The sequence below is a fragment of the Perna viridis genome, chromosome 2 (genome assembly GCF_037379345.1).
Source record: "Perna viridis isolate PV_CMFRI_1.1 ecotype Kerala chromosome 2, ASM3737934v1, whole genome shotgun sequence".
NCBI lineage: Eukaryota > Metazoa > Mollusca > Bivalvia > Mytilida > Mytilidae > Perna > Perna viridis.
In genome coordinates, this window is record NC_142446.1 from 68,056,504 (window position 1) to 68,080,606 (window position 24,103).

General features: G+C 32.4%; 1 protein-coding gene across 2 annotated transcripts in view; it reads right to left on the reverse strand.

Annotated features, from left to right (window-relative positions):
* Window positions 1–336: 336 nt before the first annotated feature.
* LOC148626642 (tyrosine-protein kinase HTK16-like) overlaps window positions 337–24,103 on the reverse strand; it is a 35,434-nt gene continuing 11,667 nt past the window's right edge. The window contains exons 3-18 of one of the 2 annotated variants that reach the window (XM_088570803.1): window positions 22,521–22,664; window positions 21,340–21,411; window positions 20,249–20,364; window positions 17,935–18,075; window positions 16,991–17,096; window positions 14,749–14,816; window positions 14,193–14,330; window positions 12,457–12,586; window positions 11,448–11,516; window positions 9,993–10,093; window positions 8,157–8,241; window positions 7,104–7,186; window positions 5,668–5,814; window positions 3,786–3,974; window positions 1,956–2,174; window positions 337–1,043 (exon numbers count right to left, since the gene is read on the reverse strand). In XM_088570803.1, coding sequence (XP_088426929.1) covers window positions 837–1,043; window positions 1,956–2,174; window positions 3,786–3,974; window positions 5,668–5,814; window positions 7,104–7,186; window positions 8,157–8,241; window positions 9,993–10,093; window positions 11,448–11,516; window positions 12,457–12,586; window positions 14,193–14,330; window positions 14,749–14,816; window positions 16,991–17,096; window positions 17,935–18,075; window positions 20,249–20,364; window positions 21,340–21,411; window positions 22,521–22,664 — 2,015 coding nt within the window. In that variant the 3' untranslated portion in view covers window positions 337–836. Of the gene's footprint in view, window positions 1,044–1,955; window positions 2,175–3,785; window positions 3,975–5,667; window positions 5,815–7,103; window positions 7,187–8,156; window positions 8,242–9,992; window positions 10,109–11,447; window positions 11,517–12,456; window positions 12,587–14,192; window positions 14,331–14,748; window positions 14,817–16,990; window positions 17,097–17,934; window positions 18,076–20,248; window positions 20,365–21,339; window positions 21,412–22,520; window positions 22,665–24,103 lie in introns of both variants that reach the window. The other variant, XM_088570802.1, reaches the window with a different exon arrangement.

Consider the following 24,103-nt stretch of genomic DNA (forward strand, 5'->3'; position numbering starts at 1 on the left):
TTTTTGTTTAAGACTGGCCTTAGTACATAAAGTTAAAAGTTTAAATGTTACTTTTTTCATTTCAAATTAAGGAGGTAGACCTAGGGTAAGGGACATAACTCTTAAAAATCATTGGAATGTTTGCATTCACCATTTACATATATCCCTTGCAAGCGTCAAAGTAACTTGGACTGATTTCATTCTGTTACAAAGGAAAGCTTGAAAGGCTTTGGGGAAATTGAATATGATACAAACACATCACTGATTTCAAGAGTTATGTCCCTTACCCTACGTCTACCTCCTTAAATAGGGGAAAACATATTTGACCATTATATGTATCTTTTAGCCAGTATCTTCTTTTTTTTTTAATTTTGCTAGCTCATGTCCAGTCAAAATGCCAAAAAAATGGTGATTCTTTCAATGGATATACACAATTAAATTACTGTATAATTAACAAATAGACTTTGCAAAAAAAATATAAATGAAGCAACTATAAAAAAATATAGCAAGTTATAATGAAAGAAACAAGTTTAGGTTCTCTATAGACAATTGGGGAAAATGATTAAATAACAAAAAGACAAAATAGATGCCAGTTCAATAACTCATTGTTTTAACAAATGTTAATCCTGACTTAAATATTTCATTGCATAATTTGCTTATCTATGAAAAATTGCAAACAAAATGCTAAAATGAATGAAAAATTGCAAACATTTTAGAATTCATGAAATGAAATTAAGTAGAAAGTCCATTTTTTAAAAATAGTTTGTAAAAATGCAAAAATAATAACAAAGAAAACAAATTTATAATATATAAATGTCATCTTTGGAATAATGTAGTTATCACAAAGTCTCCCAACATTACCGTTTCTTTACAGACATTTTCATACGCCTTATCTCTTGAATGTCAGCATACTCCGAAGATGTTTCAAAGTGAGTATGTAATTCCTGGAATGTAGGTCTTTCGTCTGGCTTTGTCTTCCAACATTTCTTCATTTCTTCATATGTAACATCAGGACAGGCAGATGGCTGACTTAAACGCTTCCCTTCTGTTATGTACTCTATCACCTAAATTTATGTAACTTGGATACTTAGGAAACGTAATTCTGAAAACCACTATTGGAAAAATCCTACTGTATTTTGGTGTGTATTGTGTTCACTTTTTTCATACATGAGTATGTTTCAGAACATCAGGATGTTAATAATACATCCCTTCATCTCATTACAGGACTTGACTTTTTATAAGCAACTTGGCAGGTGTTTCTAGAAAAGCAGAGGATGCTTACCCTACTGGAGTACCTGGTCCATGCTCCCAGTTTTTAGTGGAGTCCCAGTTGCTCGTTTATTTTTGTTACTTTGTACATTTTATTTTTGTTATTTTATGTTCATTGCTGTGTGTGTCTGTTTTCCAATTCTGGTCTTTGTCCCTGGAACACATTCTTTTGATTTCCGCAAGAATCCTGGTTCCCTTGATTACTCTTTCAAACACTAGATCGATTCAAAACTGATGATTGTGTGATGGAACATAGAAACAACTATTAATGGCAAAAAGAGATGTTTGCAGTAAATTTTCTAACCTTTAAATGCCTAAATTTTCAATAAAATCATTGTAATAATTAATTATAATTATAATAATTGTCTGAAATATATTTATTGATTTTAATAGGGATATTAAATAATATAAAAGGAATGACATTTGAGGAAAATGGACAATAAACACGAAACCTTGAATAATACTGTGAAAGTACTTTTATTCGTGTATACCAATATTCATGGATTAGGAAAGAAACACTAGTTTGTTGGATTCTTGAATTCGTGATTTTAAGGTTTTCAGTATACACATCAATGAAAATCTGTTTTTTTGTTGAGAATTAAATTTGGTGGTTTGGCCTACCCTCAAAAACCATGAATATTGGTACCCCACGAACAATAGTACTTTCACAGTATTTTTAAACTCATTTTTATGCTTATAAAACATACGTCAATTCCCTTCATGTCACCATAAGGCTGTTGACCATAACTAAACATTTCCCACAATGTAACTCCATAACTCCATACATCTGTGGCATGAGTAAATTTTCCATAATTGACACATTCTGGTGCATACCATTTTATAGGCCACCGACCTCCTTTACTAGCTTTATAATAGCTACTCTCATCAGAGTACGCTCGAGACAAACCAAAGTCACTGATTTTAACCTGAGCAAAAAAATTAATATATTACTCTGCAATTTTCATTATTATTATTTTTTGTCCAGGAAAGAGCTACTGTAAACTAAACTACTTTTTAGGCAATTTTAGGCAGGTTTAATATTTGCTATATTTGTGAGGTTTACGGAAATGCTAAAATAAAAGCTTGCCAAATTTAAGTCCAGATGTTTTTAGTTATCTCCTGTAGAAAGTATTTGTGAATGAAAAAAAATCAAAGACCATGAAAATTTAATACCTCTATTCGTAGAGCCAATGCAAAAATAGGAACCCCGGGAAAGTTACCTGCTACACGGTAGTAAACATAAGTTAATAGAGTCTGTCTTCCCTTGATTGAATGACATACACCTGATGGACTTCCTTAGGTATTCTACTGGATAATCGACATTAAACTTTCTACTTGTATCATTTCATAGGTAATTTAATCTATGTCCAAGACAAAATTTTCAATACCCCACATAATATTGACCTCAAGGTAAAATTAATGTTTTTGCACAATTTTAGTGATCTGTTTCAACTTCAGGCAATGGTAATTTTGTGTGTGTCACGTGAATATTTAAAACTCACCAAACAAAAGATGCAAATTTTAATAACACTATGTAAATCATTTTTAAATAACATTTCTAAAAATATTCATTTGTATAACTAGTAAATAACTTATTAATGGAAGATAACTCTGTAAATAGAACCATATGCATTCAAGAGGCTGTCCATGTAAAAATCAGGCAAATCCTATGATATTTTTGGCAGAGGGTCAATTTTATCCCACTGAATTTTTTGTTCCAATGTTTATATCATACACATAGTAAAAAGATTTTTTAAAGTGACAATGGATTATAAAGTTCCCTAACAAAGCAACCAAATTTAGCACAAAATAAAAGAGTTATCTCCCCTTTTCAATGAATTTCGATACTTTCTATGTAATTCTTTTTCTCTTTAATTGCTGCAGTTAATCAAAAACCAACATTCGACTTTGAAAAAGGATACATTTGTGATATGAAACAGATGAAAGAATTTTGAAAACAAAATTTGTCATGTGCCACTCACTGCCTGATTTTTGCATGGACATTATATAGTCAAAATTTTTTTATAGCAAAAGGAGATTTTATAAACCCCTGAATTAAATGGTGTTTTTTTTATATGCATGCAAAACTCACTGTCTGATTTTTATATTGAATGAAACTTATTTCTTTAGTCTTAAACATATGACTTTCTTGTGTTTTTCATGTTGGACTAAATACACATGAAAAAGGTACAGCAAAGTACAAGAAAATCATATGCTGCAATTTTTTCTGTGAAATGAATTTAGAGTTGAATAACCTAGTAATACTTAAACATTTTCAAAGTGAAAATGGGCCATACCTCCTTAGCTGTTCATGTTATATATCTCATAACCAAACTCCAAAGTGTTGAACAGTGAAAAGCATTATACACAAATATGAAAAGATTTGGTTTCAATTATCTGTAATCCAAAGTGGGAGAGACAAATGGATAAAAGGAGGGATGAACTTACATTTACACGAAGATTGCTATATACATACCTTAATCAGCACAAGTATTAAATAATTCATAAAATATTAACAAAATATGATTAATACAAACCAGACGGATGCTCGTCACTAGAATATTTCTTGCTGCAAGATCACGATGGACAACTCTCTTCCTCTCCAGATACTGCATACCATTAGCTATCTGAGCGGCCCAAAGTTTAAGAGTATCTGACTTAACTTTCTTTTCTCCATGCTTTACTAAGTAATCTAACATTGAGCCTTCTGGTACAAATTCCTCTACCTACAAACCATACATGTATATATTGATAAGTAGGTAGTTTTCTTCAGGGGTTAATTTTACAATTTTCCTTTAAACTGAGGTACTAAATTTGTTTTTACAGTAAGAAATTTGAAGATTGAGAAGTGATTTTTAACCTAGGAATCGTTTGACTGCTTGATTGGTTGTGATTTAACATCCTAATGAAAATATTTTAGAAATTTGACAATGAGAATATTTGAATAATTGAACAGACCCTGTTACTAACTAGTCCAATAGTCTGAGCAAGATTTTTAAAGTGCCAATTCACGGAAGCAATAGGCAGACATGTAACTGGACATATTTTAACATGTTGTCACTCTATTCCCCTATAAGTCACACACTTAGCCGAGAAGCAGTGGCTACCAACTATAGAATCTTTCGTATGTCTGGGCTGGGGTTAAACCAACAGCCACCTACACACTTAGCTGAGAAGCAGTGGCTTCCAACTATAGAACCTTTCGTATGTCTGGGCTGGGGTTTGAACCAATTTTAGAATCTTTTGTTTGTCTGGGCTGGGGTTTGAACCAATTTTAGAATCTTTTGTATGTTTGGGCTAGGGTTTGAACCAATTTTAGAATCTTTCGTATGTCTGGGCTGGGGTTTGAACCAACTTTAGAATCTTTCGTATGTCTGGACTGATGTTTGAATCAACAGCCACGTACACTCAAGGCAATCAAACCACCATTGGACTACCCAGATGATTAGGAATTAAGGCTACATACATTTGTATGTTTCACACAAGAATTGAGCTACATAACTATGATTATCATGTGAAGTACTATAGTCGGCGTCACATAAATAACATACTGTTAAAATTTGAATAAAAATATTTTCTACGACTTTATTGACACCTACCGTCGTTTAAATTGTCTTAAATGACTTGCTCATTCGTTTAGCCAAATGGCTTCTCCCTAAACAATGAATCGTTAAATTCCTGTCAAATTTTAATTCTAGGTGCCAATATTTACATTGTAAAAAGTCGGCCATGTTTACAGTGATCGGGTTGCTAGGAGATGTTGTTTACGTTTAAATGGTTTGTCCAAAAACCGAAGAACCCAGAATGCACTTCGGCGTTATTTCGGATATCTCGGATTTATTTTACGCGAACAACGTACAATACCGAGAAGTTGATCAAGCAGACGATTGTCACCGGAGTTCGACGGGAACTTACGAACTTCGTTTGTAAACAAATCGTCCCGTAAAAACCAACTTGGCGGATATTAGTATGGGATTTTCCCGTAAGGATTTGTTACGCATGATTTAAGCTAATAAGCAACTTGTTTTTGAGAAGCTGTTTGGCTAAACGAATGAGCAAGTCATTTAAAACAATTTAAACGACGGTTGGTGTCAATAAAGTCGTAGAAAATATTTTTATTCAAATTTTAACAGTATGTTATTTATGTGACGCCGAGTATAGTTGGTTTACCCTACCACTGCACCTGGTCCATCTCCCAGGTTTTTGGTAGAGTCAGAGCTTTTGTTTCTTTGTTCGTGTTATTTTGGTTATTTTATGTTTTTTGTTGTGTTTCCCCATCTTGTTTATACCCTTGGATTATATTCTTTTGATTTCTACTTGAGTCTTGGTTCCTTTGATTACCATTTAACCCCCATTATACATCCAATAAATAAACTACATTATATAAACAGTTGTTCCTGGACATTATAGCCTACATACCAACATAAAAGGAGAATTACAAACACCAAACAATTCTACAACATTTTCATGCTTCAGGTTGGACATAAGTTTAGCTTCCTCTTCGATGGCTTTTAATGCTGCTTCAGAATTAATTTCTGAGTGGAAAGTCTTTATAGCAACATCAATCTGCAAGAAAAAGTCATTAATGGAGAATAAATTACTTAACCAAACTGCTATTGTTAAGGACAACATACCTTTAGGGTTGGTTTTGGCCTCCTACTAATAAACTATTCCCAATATGATACAGTAAAACCAATCTAAACTGAATACCTGCCTAACTGAACCCCTTTTGGGCTTTAAAATGTATTCCATTTAGAGAGGTCTTCAGCTAACCAAGATTTGATATACCAGTACATTTAAACTGTTATAATGGGACATTAGGAAGTGTGTGGTCTAGACATGTTTCCAGATTATTTAGGGTTCAGTTTAGTCAAGTTTCCTTGTAATAGAATTATAGCAATCTGCACAATTATCAAGAACTTGATGTGGAAAATAAAAAAAATATACTCAAAATAAACCTTAATCAAAGTGCTGTTAGCACTGGAGATGTTTGGTCCTTGTAAAAATTGTACCACAAACAGAATTTCAAAGATTACATGATGTAAAGTAATACTGTAATCAAAACTTAAGGTGAAAATTATAGGTTTCATAATGAGTGAATAATGCAAAATATCAACTCAAGTTATTTAATTTCAACTTCATAACAAATGAGCCTCAGCAAGATTGCAATTAATTCAAAATTAAATAATAGATGTCTATATTTTGCAATATTCAAATTTCATGAGTTATAAAAACTTTTTCTCAGTGTTTCCTCTGGAAAATTTGGCCACTTGCAATTTGGCATATGCCAATGCAGAAATTAAAGCAATCATCTATTTATGACGTCACCATTTGTTACAAGTGATTGAGGAGAACAACATAAGAAAGGTCACAAGATGGCTTTCCATAAATCAGATTAAGTATTATGCCTTAAAATCACACTACAATCAATCACATGACGAATTATTCATATCACTAGTTCATATCACATCACCCCACGATGTGATATCTCAAAATATCATCGTCTGAATATAGCTGAAATATTGCTGCTCGGATGTTAAACACCAACTAACATAACATAACTCAAAATATCAAGTAGTCAAAGAAGTAGATAAAATTGCACCACATTCGTTGGCAAGGAAAAAATAATTCTCTTAAATAACTAGGATGATTGTACTTATTACATTCCAATTTATATCATACTTGCTTTTTATCAAATTTACACCTTGGTACATGTATGCTTTGTATGTTTGCCTTTCCCCCCAAAAAAATAATTTCCTCTATTAGTTAATATACTTTTATCTTCACTTGCTAGTTTTTTCTCATATCAATTCAATTTTGCATAAATTTTCACTCTTTCACAAAATAAATTCTACCTTCATTTGTTTGCCTTTTGCATCTTTCTTAATAAACTTTCCTTTCTTCACTTCTCCGTATTCTCCTTCTCCAAGTTTGTCCACTGAAATATAAAATCAAATCCTAGTTAATCTGTAGAAACATAAAAATAAATCTTAGTTTATCAACTGAAATATACAACAACATCCCAGTTAACGTGCTACAATATAAAATGAAATCCCAGTTAACATGCTGCAATATAAAATGAAATCCCAGTTGACTGGCTGCAATAAAATTAAAAACCAGTTAAACTTCTGAAATATAAAAAAAATGCACAAATATACCTGTTCAGGTAGAGTGAAGTATTTCTTTTAAAGCTTAGAAAAATATGTCTGTTTAAGGTTACTCTACCTACAGTATTTTTTTTTGCCTATCCTATGAAATGGTAAAGTCCTCATAATACTAGTTTAACCCCAGCACAGACATGCGCCTGTCCCCTGTCAGGAGATATTGGTCATTAATGTATCTTTGGGTCATTATTTGACTTTTTAGTTTATCTTGAACTGTCATGGTTCTGTTATCCTTTAACTGTCATGGTTCTGTTATCATGGATTTTATTACAAATGTACTTTTGTTGTCAGGGCCTTTTAGAGCTGACTTGATGGTGTGTTAACATTTATTGATGACCTTTTGGTGATCCTTGTGAGTATTTACTATTTTTATAAAGGTTATATGATGGTGCATATATTGTGTTTTACCATATCTGCTCCTTTTTTTTAGCACATTTTATTTGTATTTTTTTAATGAAATGCTGTTAAAATACCATTTCTTAGTTGAGCACTATTAAAGTGAAGAAATTCTCCCATAGAATGCCTAAATAATTTATATCAAATATTTTAGAAAATAAAATGGTTTACCTACAAACCTACATGCATGTACCCTATTTTTTCATCCAATGTAAATTTATACAGACATATTTTTTTGCCTCATGTTGCAGTATTGTTTAAAGAGAAGTAGCCTTTTCCTGTTTTTGCTGTGACTTTAAAATTGTGTTTTCTTAAATGTTTGAAAACTATGAATATATACCAACTTACAAATTTTGATGTCTTTTTTGTCTATGACAGTCCAGACTTCCTCTTTCTGTTGTTCCACAGAAATGCCTTTCTTCATAGGTGGAGGCTAAAATGCATTTTACACATTATTCCAAAATCATATATATATATATAAGTTCCACAAAATGTATACAATCTTGACTGATTCTGTTCATGAAGTGTACATCTATAGGTGTGTTTTTGTATGCTAAGGTTTCAGATATTGGTATAAATAATTATATCCATTCCGTATTTCACTTAGCAATAAGGCTTTTTTTCTACTTCGTGCTTTTATAGCGAGTAATATATTCAATTTCAGGGAATAGTATTGGTCATTTTTTGATTAAATGACAACCATCTGATGAACTTCCTTAGGTAGTGAATAGGATAATTGAAAAAGGGGTCTAAACTTCCTATAAAAAGATTTAAAATACTTATGAAAAGACAGAGAGTTCAAATCTAAAATATTCAATCAGGTAATGGACATTCAATCAAGGTTAACTGAAGGTAACTATCTTACATGCTGTAATGTAGCAGTAATCAAGAATAATGTTCCTAGACAAAAATCTGTATTTACATGTAATTGTTTTACTCATACATGTACCTTGCAAAAGTATGACTACTTAACAAAATGATACAAGACTTTCTACTAAGGCATTCAAATTATTAAGGCCATTTTTCATGTAAAAAAATAATAAATCTGTGGGCCCATTATTTTACTTTTCTGCTGCCATGAAAAAATGTTGCTTACCTGGGTAAGTGCTTCTTTTTCATATTTCTAATAAAAATCAATTAACACAGAGACAGAACTAGAGGCTCAATAGAGCCTGAATCGCTCACCTTGTTAACCATTTGCTTATTTGAAAAACTTGAGGAATGAGACAGGCTAAGTTAAAATCAACTAAATTGTCAAATGAAGAAAATGCTTTTCATAGTATTTTCATGACCTAAACCAGAATTTGCTAAAAGCAACAATTTTTGATTTTTTTTTTCAAAAACCTGTCTTATGACTCCTAACTATCATTTTTAGTATAGGCAGCCATATCTATTCATGAATTAAAAATCACAACAGTCATTTTGAGCATAATACACTAAAGAACTATTATGCTTATTTTCATTCAATAATCTTAAATTGTTTTAGAGAAGAAGATTTTCAAAGTTGTATATGTGAAAAAAAAAACAACAAAAAAAATGTTTCAGGGGGTGTAACTCTACATAAGTCAATGAATGGTTTTAAAAATTTTGGCACAAGTCCTTCTCATGATGCTTAACAATTTTACCCTAGCCAGAAATTTGGTAAAGGCAACAGTTTTTGAATTATTTGCAAAAAACTGCCATCTGACCCCTATGTTCTATTTTTAGTAATGGTGGCAATGTTTTTTTTCATGAATCAAAAATCCCAACAGTCAATTTGTGTGGGATACCCTAAGGAACATATATGAATTTCAATGAATTCTGTGCAATGGATTTTGAGAAGAAGATTTTCAAAGTTGCACTTGCAAAAAATGCAAAAAAAACTGTTTCAGGGGCCGCAACTCCTACATCAGATGACCAATCATTTTGAAAAATTTGGCATGGGTCCATCTCCAGATGCTGAACAACCTTACCCTAGCCAGAAATTTGCTAAAGGCAACAGTTTTTGAGTTATTTGCAAAAACTGCAATCTGACCCCAAGTTTAAAACCTGTCAGTCCAGTAGTTTCAGAGGAGAAGATTTTTTAAAATTTGTCCACAACAACAATGGATGCCAAGTGAGCTAAAAAAAGATGGACAATAAGGTACCTTTAAAGAGCGAGACTGAGAACACAATTTTTTTTTAAATAGCTTTAACATTACTTACCTGGCTAGCTGGTAAAGGAGGAGGAGTCTGTGCTGGCATGTCATCATCGGCTGATTCATAAATCTGTTCGGGACTTTCTCTTGGAGGTAATTTAGGTCGATCTACAAAATTTACGACTAAAATCACTGAGTTTGACCACATAATCTATAACCCATTAAGTTGCATTCAAGTACCATAAAAAGTTTGTTGGACCGACAGATACACCAATAATGTGATGGATAGTGTGAAAGATTAGTCCCCTTCAACAATGCAAGTAGGGAATTTATTGAAAGACACCATTCCCCATTATTCTCAGGAATGCACATTTCATTTTTCAAAAATTTCTTTTTTACGTTTCATTCCTAAAATAAATGTGTGTCCTTAAATATTCATCTGAAATCAAAGCTACATAAAAACTTCCTGTAAGTAATCATTGATTACATTTAAGACAAATATTGAAGCTCCACTTATAAAATTGAAAATTAAAAAAAAGTTATAACACATGAAAATACTCTGAAAGATAATAAAAATCAAGGAAATGCATTCTATTGTTTACACAAGTGTATAAGATGCATATTTTTTCACATTTTTTTTTCTTTTTTTTCTGCAACCTAGCCTTATGTTGGACTGATTACTGACAACTGCATTGCTAACATTCCTTTTAAATTAAAACTACAATGAGTATACCTGTTTGTATTGATAACTTCAATAAATGTTGAAATAAATAACAACAAGCCAGACTGGAGTTGTTATTATAATAGTAAGTAATTAAAGTTTTTAACAAGCAATATGAATTGTTTTGATACGGCCACATGTTCATTCATTCTAATTTGGGTACAACCAATAACCCAAATTAAAATAAAAAATATAGGGAACAACAAAGAATAAACAGAAAGTTTATGATACTCTAACAGAGATATTTCCGTAATTTAAGAGGTTTTATCATAAGGAAAAAGAAATTCATAAAAAGAATTGTCATTACCAACTGAAATATTGATTACTTTGTCATGAATTATGGTATGTTGTTAGTTCATTTTTTACTTTACCTTGTATGTGTGACACAGGTAAAAATAAATACACAAAATGGATGAGTGTGAAATACAAATAAAATATAAAAGGCCAGTATTGTTGTAAAATAATGACTAAAGAGTAAATATTCTTTTACTGAATTATATTTTAGCTGTAAAAAGTAGAAGATGAAGACAGTCTTCCTAAAACTGGGGTAAACGGTGCCAGTTTAGCTGTTCAATGTTGGGTGTCACTCTTATGTCAATTATCAAGCTTTTGACATTTTCAAGCAGAAAATTTTAGTTCATAAGTTAATTTTTGTCAGAACCCTTCCTAGCTATTAAACGTTTAGTCTAAAAAATCCAACTTATAGGCAATTATATACGGTACTTGAAAAGAAAAAAAAATTCATAATAAACCTAGTCCATATATTTCAACTCCCTTCTTAGTTACTGTGTAAGTATATACCTTCATCATTGTCAGCTACATTGTAGTAATCTTCTATGTCGTCTGTCTGTAAGGATATCACTGATTCAGCTGTAATAGTAAAGTTACAAAATTAGGCCAATTTAAGTAAATTTCATGGCTCTCGTGACACATGAAAATCAAGTCAGTTGCAAGTCATTCTTTCTACTTTTATCTTGTACCAAAGAAGTGGCAACTGACTGTGGTGTTCCCTTGTTTTTTTCCATGTACAGCTCTGTCATAAAACCAGACAGAGGCTTATGGTTAGGGATTCATGTATTTTTTAATCCCGAATATTTGTTCCTAGGAAATCTTTCAGAAGGCCTCATAGAAATAGTAATTGAAATCGAAAGTGAAAATGAAAGTTGCTGACATATAAACACTTAAAATTTTGTTACATTCCACCACAGAAAAGTACAGGAAAATTTCCTGCCAGAATTTTTTCCTGCCAGAATTTTTACCCTATAACCTGTCAAAAAATATTTCACCATATAGCAGATCAAAGAAAGTAAACATCGGAAGATTTGTTTTTAGAACCTTAACAAATGTATTTGAACAGTTTCATTGATTATCCTGAGAAATGATGAATCACCCTACCAAGTTTTTAGGCATAACCATGCTTTAATTATAGATATAATAATTATAAAATGAGAAAACAGCATCATTAAAAGATTCCTCAAAATGCTATTCCCCCCCCAAAAAAAGGCTAAAATATCAGTATTGTAATTTTGACTATCATATGCAAGAAATCTGTGAGCTAATGCCCACTATTGATACCATGACATGCTAACTTTAGAATGCCATCAAATAGAATGTTGTTTTCACCCAAGTCCTTAATTAAATCTCATGGTAAGATACTCCTAATAAAGATAGTGTCAAATATCAACTGATAATGACAAGTAGATACAGGGCACAATGTTGATGACAGATAGACAGACAAGGTTGAAACAGTATGCTCTATACTTAAAAGAGGGAGTACTTAAAATGAATTAAAGCATATTTCAATACATACAAACAGAAAGTGCATATGAAAGTGTTGTAATGAGACCATCTTTGGTTCTGTGGTAATGTTCTACAAGTCTTTCTAAATTGTCAAATAATGGACCATCATCTATGTAATGTACCAAATTGTCTTTAAACTCCTGTAAATATTGAGAGATCAACTCAATGATTATGAAAACAAATTGTATCAATGTCATAGACATTCCAATAATTAAGACTCTGTAATAACTATATTATAACTAAAGTAAAAAAAGTTACTTTCTTCATGACTACCTCTATCCTGATAATTTGTTGAAGGGTTGTTGTCATGGAAATAAATTAGAATCTCCTAAGACCATTAGATTATTTTTGCCACAAGTCATACAAGGGCTAGTTTCATCCACACCTTGCTCTTAACTCTTATCAAAATGTGATCAGCTCAAGTCAATTACATGTTTTAATATTTAACACACTATGAGAAAACCTGACCAAACAGACCCTGCTTTGTACTAGTACAATATAATATGAGAAAGTCTGATCAATCAAACAGACCAGCTTTGTACTAGACCCACACACTATGAGAAAGTTTGACCAATCAAACATACCCTGCTTTATACTAGTTCAACACACTAAGCTTGACTTTTATTGTGCTAGCACAACGAAGAAACAGCCCATAGGATAATGTATTCTCCAAACATTATCCAAATTGCTTTAACAATGATCCAACCAGTTGTCAATCTAAACTTCTGTAAGCAGCATACTTTATAACAAAGAAATAGTGACTACCAGTTTTAAAGTCCAGATCAAATAGAGTTTGGAGACTGATATTTTGAAGCTATTAAGTATCAGTCTTTGTAAAAATCAGACAGAAGGTGATTCATGCATGTCAAAAACCCTCCAAATTCAGTTTTATTTCTTGCTCAGAAACAGTAACTGATCACATAAGCAATCTTAGTTTTTCACTTTGTTGTTGCGTTTTTGATATAAAAATTATATAAATTGTACATGAAATTTGCACTATGCAAGAGTTATAGTTCTTGATTTGGCTTCATTTGGTTGATTTTAGTGAGAGATAAGCGTATGATTTTCTAAAAAGTGCAAATCTGAATGCAGAAAAGATTGTTGTTATGTGAAAGTATAGCATACATGTATGTAGACAGAAAAAGTATCGTTTGTTTGGTGGGTTTTTCTACATCATGAATCACTTTACCATTGGCAGTGTCTGAATTTTATATGGACTGGTACTTAATTCCTAATTGTTTGATGGTTCTGAGTTGTAGGATCTAGTAATATTCTCTTATGCCTCTGGGTATGTCCAAGGTTTGGCTGTTGGGTCAACACCAGAGTAGAACCATTCTTATTCATATACAACTTTTAAGTCTCTGGTGTGATACAACAAGGGATTGAATACACAATCTACCACAATCGAAGCAAGCACACTACCAAAGTACCATCAAAGTAGTGTTTAAAAATAATTAAAAATAATATACACTGCATCTATGCATAGCAAGAAACCATTACTGTAAAACAGGGAATTGTGGCCAAAGATTTATAAAACTTTCGAAACTATTTTCTTCAAAGAGAATTATAATACAATTTGATGAACAAATGCTAATTTCACGTTGCACAAATGTAAAGTAGACTGATTGGAAAAATCAAGAAAATAAAACTGGCAATGTTTCTTGGTTTACAGTATGCCGTGAAATCTTCAAATGAAATTTGCCTTTAACAGAAGAATTCTAAACCTTTGTCCTTTGTCCTACATACCTTTACTTTGACTTCATAGTTAAATATATGATGTTTATGACAGACTGTTATCACATGGTAATTTACATCTTTCTTGTTCTTACGCAATAAAAACAAACCCTCTTTGGTATTGTGGGCCTCGAGTAACATAGTGGCTTGCTGAAATTAGATAATGAAATGACCTGAATTTAACCCAGTGGAATTCTGAAACAAAACAATACTGTGAAAGTATGCTAATTCATGGATACCAATTTTCATGGATTAGGGATGAAACACAAGTTCGTGAATTCTTGAATTTGTGGTTTTGAAGTTTTCAGTATACACATCAGTGAGAATCTCCTTTTCATTGGTAACCAAATTTTTGTGGTCTGGCCTTCCCATGAAAAGCAGGAAAATTGGTACCCCAAAAACAATAGTACTTTCACAGTACCAATTCAAATTCAGCACTAAAATTATTCAAAATATCTTTAATTTGGAATTATAATTTAATGATAGCAAAATACAAAACTATGATAAAATATGAATTGCCATTACAAAATATGGAGCAACAGACTGATAAACATCAAAATATGCTAACCTTTCTGTCTGCATGAGTATGGAACCAGAGCTCTTTACGTGTTCGTACAGATCTTGTATCAGGGAAATCTGAAATTTAAAAGACAGAGGCTAAATATTCAGCACTACCCAATTATGACATGTATTAATTTGATTATAGGACAGAGTTGTTTGTGCACAAATTACAACATTGTTGATGATGTCTTGACTGAAATATATATCTGAGACCTCTTAAATAGGTATATTGAAAATTTTTGTGTTACTTATTTTGGGGGATGATTTTTTTGCACAAAGAACTTAAGCTCAGAGTAAAAATATCAAGGAATTTATTTTTGCTTTTAGACATACCACTGAAATAAGCCAAAATAAGCATCCGCGAAAATTACTCACTTTACGGTATAATGTTCCGTTTGGCGAAAATCTTAGATGCAGATTTTTGCCTTCTCAAAATTCTGGCAAATCAATAATGCATTTTTTAAAATGACTAACAGTTCTTACTGCCACAGTTATTTCCATGTGGCACAAATTCAGAAACAAAATGAACATAACTTCAGTTTCTTGTTGTTGTATAAGGCTATGTTACTTACTCAGGTCAAATCAACTACAGTGTGTTACAGTGATGATTTTACGAGGTCAACAAACAGCGGAAATTGGCAAAATTGGAAGTAAATATACAATAAAAAAAGAATCGTAATGGTAAAATACGGATTTGAAATAGCAGAAATCCTCTAAAAACAGAGGAAAAGCATGTCTGGTGATACCAAGACCAAAACTAAAACAAGAGGCTCCCAGGAGCCTGAATCGCTCTCTCAAGGGCAGTAACCCTTACATGGAGTTGTCTAACAACTTTGATCCTTTGGAGACATTTGTAGGCCTTATAATAAGGATATTTCAGCAATTGAAAGATATGGCCAAACCTAATGGTTTCGGAGATACGCAGTGTATATGCAAAAAACTACTGTACGACCCCTATGTTCTATTTTTAGAAATGGTGGCCATGTTTTTTAACAAATCAAAAATCCAAATAGTCAGTTTGTTAAGGATACCCTAAAAGACAAAAAATACCAACTTTTATTGAATTCTGTACAGTAGTTTCTGAGGAGAAGATTTTTGAAAGTATTAACATCAAAAGCAGCAAAAAAGGTAAAAAAAAAACAGCAATAACTCCAACATGGGTCAACACATTTTCACCAAAATTTGACCACAGATAGATCTCATCATGCTAAATACTTTAACTCAGTCAGAATTTGGCTAAAACTAACGATTTTGGAGATATATGCAAAAATCTGCTGTCTGACCCCTATGTTCTATTTTTAGTAATGGCAGCCATATTTTTTAACCAATCAAAAATCCAAACAGTCATTTTGTTGAGGATACCCTAAGACAAAAATACCAACTTTCACTGAATTCTGTATAGTAGTTTTTGAGAAGATTTTTGAAAGTACATTGTAATAACATCAAAAACAGGAAAAAAACGTTCAAAAAGGGCAATAACTCCAACATGGGTCAACAGATTTTCACCAATTTGACCACAGATAGATCTCATCATGCTGAATACTTTTACCCCCCATGTTAGAATTTGGCAAAACCTAAGTTTTGGAGATATGTGCAAAAATCTACTGTCTGACCCCTATGTTCTATTTTTATAAACGGTGGCCATGTTTTTTTTAACTGATCATAAATCCAAACAGTCATTTTGTTAAAGATACTCTAAGGAACAGTCATTATAAGTTTCATGCAAATCTATTCAGTAGTTTCAGAGGAGAAGACATTTGAAGAAATTATTAACGATGACGACAACGGACGACGATGACAATGACGAACACCAAGTGATGGCAATAGCTCACATGGGCTACGGCCTGGTGAGCTATAAAAACTGAGCAAAGCTTGCTTCGTGATACCCCTACTCTCCTCCCCAAAAACCATATAGAAAAATCATTCAGTAGGAAAACAAAATAAGAGATGCACTATGGCATTGTGATAATTTGTGATAAATTTCATAAAGAATTCCATTCAACAGTTTATAGGAGTAGCAGATTAGAACATGGTACACTCTTTGGTCTTCCAATGATGCATCAGGGGGAATAATTAATCTGCAGGATGTAGAATAAATCAGGACAAGAACTTTTGGATTTTTTTTGTCAATAATGCCCAATAATAGCATGTAACCTCTCCCCAAACAAACTTTTCATCTTTACACCCCAATAAAAATGATAACTCACCCAAGATTGAACTATTTAAAGTAATAAAAAGGAAACAAATACCTAAGATGCTTAAACAATCTATTCTGTTGTATCTTCTGGCTAATTCTAGTGGTGTAGATTGATCTTCAGCTCTAGGAAACAGTGGTGCATGATGATACAATAGTTCCTGTAACAAGATAATTTTATCAATGTACCCACTATGAAATGAAAGAGGAAAAATAATGTTTTACTATTCTGATTAGTTGTGCACCAAAAGACTATTGATCAGTCAATAGTTTCCAAACTATTGCCCTCCCCAAAACTATTTGATCACAAGCATAATCATATTGCGCGAAATTTCATTGGCTAGGTTTTTGACACTCCATTTGGAATTCTCGGCATTAATAGTTATTCAAGGTTGAGTCCAGAGATATCAAGTTTCAGTCTGATGACAGAAACATTAATGACGGTGTGAAATCAGCAGGTTAATTTGCGTCTCTGTTGTCTCCTCAAGGGAAAAAAATATGACACTAGAATAGCTTAATGGAGTTACTTATTTCCTGAGATCAAGTATGTTGTCTCTTTCAGTCTTTGGTATAAATTTGTGTCTATTGTCTCTTTCAGTATAATAAAACATTAACTGATGGTATATTCAGGTTTTCCCCTTGGTTACAACTGTTGCACTCGGCTAAGCCTCAGGCAATACATCTGAGACAACTGTTTGGTTAAAGTTCATGGAATGCATGTATCTTTCCCCTTTTTGGTCCCTTATTCCAAAATGGCTGAAGCAATAACCCAAAAAATAACCAAATACCAACCTTCATTTTATGGTGTGAAACCCTGCCATAAAATTCTATCAAGATCCACATATTTGTGTTACATGTATGTGTAATTAAAAGACCTTTAAAATCTGCCAGTTTAGGACATGCTCTGTGCAAAAAAATTCATAAACCAAGTCTTTTAACTCAGCCAAGGGTATATATACATACAACTGTTTAAGAAAAAAAATCTAATGAGAAAAATACCTGTATACAATTTTTGTGACCTTTGTAAGCTGCCACATGTAATGCAACCCAGCCAGTTTTTGGACACCTCAGCTGTACATCTGATTTGCCATGTTCTATCAACAATTTGACAATATTGGGTCTATTGGCAACACAAGCCCTCTAAAAACATACATCTGACATGAGTTATCATTTACATATTTCAGTAAAACAAATGCTAAAATTTGGCAAAGATGAAAAAAAGTGACTCAGCATTGCTCTTTGTCTTTTTTCCAAGAGTTGAAACCAATTATTAGCATTGAAGAGTAGGTAGGGAGACAGTTAATTAAAAAAACGCATGAATATATACACACAAAACATGTATATTGCCAGAAAATATCAAATTTACTTGAGAAGCTTTAGAAACAGTCAGATTACAAGGATTCCCCAAGCTTATCTGACTGTTTCAGGCTTTAGAAACAGTCAGATCACCCAAGCTTATCTGACTGTTTCAGAGCAAGTATAAATAAATATGATATTTTAGGAAATGTTATGTATTGTTTTATCCTGTAACCACATTTTCTAAATAGAACATGCCAAATTTGTTCAAAATAGTTCTTTTTTTTTTCAGCAATCTTTTCAGCATGGCAGTCGGCGAGGTCACCTTAAATCTTGTATCCTGTTTCCTGTTTTTGACATTACTAACAACTAACAAGAGGCTCCCAGGAGCCTGAATCGCTCACCTGATTAAAGTTTGTTTTTCAAGGGCAATAAATTTGACAAGGAGTTGTCTAACAATTTTGACTCAAGAAGACTTTGGTAGCGCTATCATTAGGATCATTTCAGCCATAGAAAGTTTCTTTCTTTTAGTTTTAAAGATATTGGCTGAAAACTGTAAAACAAAAACTTGTCATTTTTCATCTTTCAAGGGCAATAACTCTTACAGGAGTCACCTGACAACTTTGATCCCTGACGACTTTTGAAGGCCTTATAATAAGGGTCATTTCAGCAACAGAAATAATTTTGCTAAACCTAACAGTTTCAGAGATATATGCGAAAAACTACTGTCTGACCCCTATGTTCTATTTTTAGTAACAGCAGCCATGTTTTTTGACAGATAAAAAATCTCCATTTCAGTTCTTAGCATGATACCCCAAGAAATATTTATACCAAGTTTGGTTCTATCTGGTCAAGTGGTGCCAGAGGAGAAGATTTTTGAAAAAAATAACATTTAAAATAAAAAAAAAAAAGTCGAAAAAGGGCAATAATTCCAACATGACTTAACATATTAAAATGAAAATTTGACCACAGATAGATCTCAACATGCTAAACACTTTTATCCACATCAGAATGTGGTTAAACCTAACAGTTTTGAAGATATATGCGAAAAACTACTGTCTGACCTCTGTTCTATTTTTAGTAACGACGACCATGTTTTTTGACAGATCAAAAATCCCCATATCAGTTCTATGCACGATACCCCAAGAAACATTCATACCAAGTTTTGTTCCGATTGGTTAAGTGGTGTCAGAGGAGAAGAGTTTTGAAAAATTGTTAACAAAGACGACGTACAACGATGATGACATTTAGCTGTTCAATTAAGCAATGGCAATAGCTCACATGGCCTTCAGCCAGGTGAGCTAAAAAGGTAACCAGAAGACATGACCATGCCGTTGCAGAACAAAACTTTGTATAGTAGAAAGCCTATTTGGAGGATAAATAGCAGGAAAATTTTGCAAAGTTCTAGGATTCACTATATTTGTGAAGTTAAGGGAATCATGAAAATAAATGCTTGCCATATTTAAGTCCAGGTATTTTACATATACATGTAATTCCATTTAAAAACTAAGAAAATTTAATACCCCTTTTCACAGAGCAAATAGCAAAATTACGGTATTCTATAATATAGCTTTCTCATTCATTAACTAATTCACAGAGACAAAAGGCAGTAACAGATACAGGCCATTCTTTCAAAATAAATTTTGGGTTATCTACTCACAACATGATGGAAGATAGGTTAATATTTGTTTTCTAAAGAAAACATTTAAGAATCTTCTTTTTAAAGAAATTTTTAAAACAGAATGCACAAAAAATCATTGGAAGTGATAACTTTTGAGTACACAGGGTTTTTGAAGCGTGGGTCAATAGTCAGAAAAAAAGAGCATTGTAAAAATGGCCTTGTCGTTCTTCTAAACATATGAGTAGTACAGGGTGTTAGTTACTTCAACGTTATTTTCCTTATCATTGTCACTGACTGTAGTTTCACCTCCACTGGCACTTTATCTTTTGCACCAAGGAATATATGACGTATCTAAAACTCCTTTAACCCAAAGTCCTGCCAATCATGAGTACTTACATGTAACGGAGCAAAGCCAGCTTTGTCCATCATTTCTACATCAGCACCTTTATCAATCAACAACTTCACAATATCTTCATAGCCATAGTTAGCAGCATCATGAAGACAAGTAGACCCTAAAAATAAAAAAACATCTACACACCAATGAAAACAAGTTTTTTCTATACCCTCTGGTGGGATGAACTAACTAAAGCAAAAATTAAAACTTTATGAAAAAAACACATTTTCATTTTTAAACTGAAAGGGTCTGAGTCCCCTTTGACAACCCCTGTTCAGTTTTAAAGGGTCTGAGGCCCCCTTTAGTGACCCCTTATCTGTCTAGCACAAATACTGTAATATATGAATCAGTTTTGTTTAAGGAGGTAGACCTAGGGTAAGGGACATAACTCTTGAAATCAGTGGTATGTATGTATCATATTCAATTTCACCACAGCTTATCAAGTGTTCATTTGAAACAGAATGAAATCAGTCCAAGTTATTTTGATGCTTACATGAGATTGATGTAAAATGCTCAATACAAATGTTCCAATGATTTGTAAGAGTTGTGTCCCTTACCCTAGGTCTACCTCCTTAAGAGAAATTAAAAAAACAATCTAAACAATGTGTGTGCTTTTTTTAACAAAATTCATCAAATCTAGTGGCCTACATGTATGAAGTGTTCTGACAGCCAAGCATGGGAGAAGGAGGTTTCAACTACTTCAACAATCTGTCTTTGTTTTTATATTGCAATGAAAGTAGCTGAAAGACTTAAAGTTGTAGCCTGTAAATGGGAAAATTCCTTCCATTTGTATGAATAAAACCCACAACTCAAAAAGGTAAAAATAATTATAAGAAGCTTACATCAAAGGAAAAAAAAGTCTTGAAAAAAAATGCTGGAATGGTTGTTGACCTTCTGTCCAAAGTGTTAACAATGGACTATAGAACAAACTGATGTAAAAACTGTGTACCATAATATGTCAAGATGGACATACAAAAGATATCAACTTTGAAAAAACAAAAAGATTTTTTATGTGGTTCCATGAAGGTAATGCCTAAAAGGCATTAATGAACATTCTTCTTTTAAGTCTTTTATGCTTTTGACATCAACTTACCCCAATTAGTTTTAGCATTGACATCAGGACATCTTGGATTATTCAATATTTGGCTCACCACAGCTTTTTTACCTTTAAAAAAAAACCACATGTAGGCTCAATGTGAAATAAACTTCTCAAGAGTTGAAACAGTTACATGTAATTCTATACCTATAGGCTTCATTCTTTGCACTGCATATGGTAGAACCTCTCGGTGATGAATTTGGCTTCCTCTTTCGATAGTTTTGGTTTTGAGCAGACTGCTTCTTGTATACAACTAATATTTTCATTATGATCTTCCTACATATTTGATTTTAATGCTCCTTGAAACACATGTACTGCATATCAAAATTTACAATATATAAAACTGGTATTATTTGTATTTAAATACATTATTTAAATTTCATCACCAAAAAAAATCATATTTTTACAACACTACACTGATCAATTGTGATCAAGTCAAATTTTATTATTAAAGTTTCAGATGGATATTTCCTTACAAGTGTGTTCCATATTTTACAAAAAAATAAAGTTTAAAGTATAAAAAGTATGACATGCATTATTTTTGAACATTGTAAATCAACTAAAATTTTGCCGATGATATATTTTCATTGAAAAAAAAAATCAAAAGTATTCATCACACTCTTATGTGACCATCATGAAAAGAAAATTGCTATATACTTGTACTTAACCATAAAACTATAAAAAAAAAATCGCGTAAATGAAATAGAGACACCTCACCACATAATGGTGAAAATGGGGTGGGGGTGGCACAATGTTCAAAAAGACATAACTCAAAAACAACATTTTGGATTTTACTGAAAAAATTTACTGAACTTGTATTTGATGGTGCTAACTAACTGTGCAAAGTTCAATAATTACACTGATTCCTTCTCAAGTTATCATCTGGAAACAGGTGGGGACAGATGGACAGACAAAAGGAACTTTTCAGAGGGTATCATATAATACCTCACCACTTCATGTGGCAGGGTATAAAAAGCTGAAAAACTATTACTAAAACTTAACAGTAACACAACCAAGTAGTACCCTTTCCACAACAAAAGATATGTGTAAAATCATGGTCTGACCCAGATCTTGAGCCTTGTTTGAAAGAACCTTGGTATAAAAGTGAGGTGTAAGCTGTGTTGGACTACGACATCCATCTAACTTATCAAAATTTTTGAAAAGTAAACTACATATACCTTCAACAACTGCTCTGTGTAAAACATTGGTCTGACCAAGCTGTCTTGCCTTGTTTGGTGGAACTTCGGCATAACAGTGACGTGTTAGCTGCGTAATTAAACCATTTGATGAGTTCTGGTAATGGCTAACCAGTTTATCTAATCCTGAAATAAAAGAAATATTGTACAAACCTGTGTAAACTGGACCATAAATAACCAGAAACCTGTCTAAACTGGGCCGTAGATAAACCAGAAACCAGTGTAAACTGGACCATAAATAAACAAAAAACCTGTGTAAACTGGGCAATAGATAAACCAGAAACCTGTCTAAATTGGACCATAAATAAACCAGAAACCTGTGTAAACTGGGCCATAGATAAACCAAAAACCTGTCTAAACTGGACCATAAATAAAACAGAAACCTGTGAAAACTGGATATTCCTTGCATATTCAATACATTTCTAAAGCATATTTTGATAGATAACAGCCAGTTATTCTTATTCTGAACTCTCTTCATAAAGGAAAAAACAACAGGCTGTAGTAGGAGATATCATCTTTAACACAAAAATAACAACAATGAATATCTTAATATTTCCTACCAACTTTCAATAGTTCTTTGCTTGATATCAAGCCATTTAAAATTTAGTTTTATGTCAGAATGCTCCAATCGAGTGTGAGAAATTGTTGGTCTGATCTCCAGCCAAGTCATACCAAAGACTTTAAAATTGGTAGTCTCAACTTCTCTGCCAAACATGTGGCATTTTGGAAATAAAGTGACAACTTTTTGATTCAGAGTAGGGGTTAAATAATGACATAAATGGCCAGCCCATGGTAAAACAATAATAACATGGAGTTTCCATGATTTATTTCGATTCTAATAGGAATAATTTCTACATATTTTTTAGTAGATGCAGCCTAAGTGTTGCATGAAATGTTGGTCATGAGTTCATCACTTTTTTATCATGGCTTTCCTCTAAAGAGATTCAAGGCACATCATATTAGAAACAGCAATAATTACCCCTATATATGTACCATACTTAAGACAACATAGAGTTCTATGACCATGCGTGTAACATATCTACCCATGATAATGTTAACAGAATACAGTGTTAGTGCTTTATAGTTTAATTTTATCTACAGCATCTTGTATATATACATGTATTTTCTAGATATTAACTACATGTACATCAAAGATTATATCAATTCAAGGTATAAAGAGCTGAATTATGGAAGTACATGTACTTATATTTATTATGTTTCTAAATGTTTGTGGTTAGACACCATTGTATTTGTTTATAAGTATTAATTTTATCATTGGAAATGATGACCCAAATGATTCAGCTAGAAATTTATAGCACATACAGTCTTGTGTTCAATATTTGATCATATCAAAGACCAAGTGGTTAAAACATGGAGTTCTTGCTGTAAATACAATGTGTAAAAGAATGAGTTAGAATTGGAATAATGAGAGAGAAGACATGCCCCCATTTATACTGTTTCAAACTGAATACAGGTATGTCGATGAGTTTTAGAATTATAGATCCTTAAATGCCCAATGTAATTGCAGGGTAGTCTATGATCTTCCATGACATACACTTCCATAA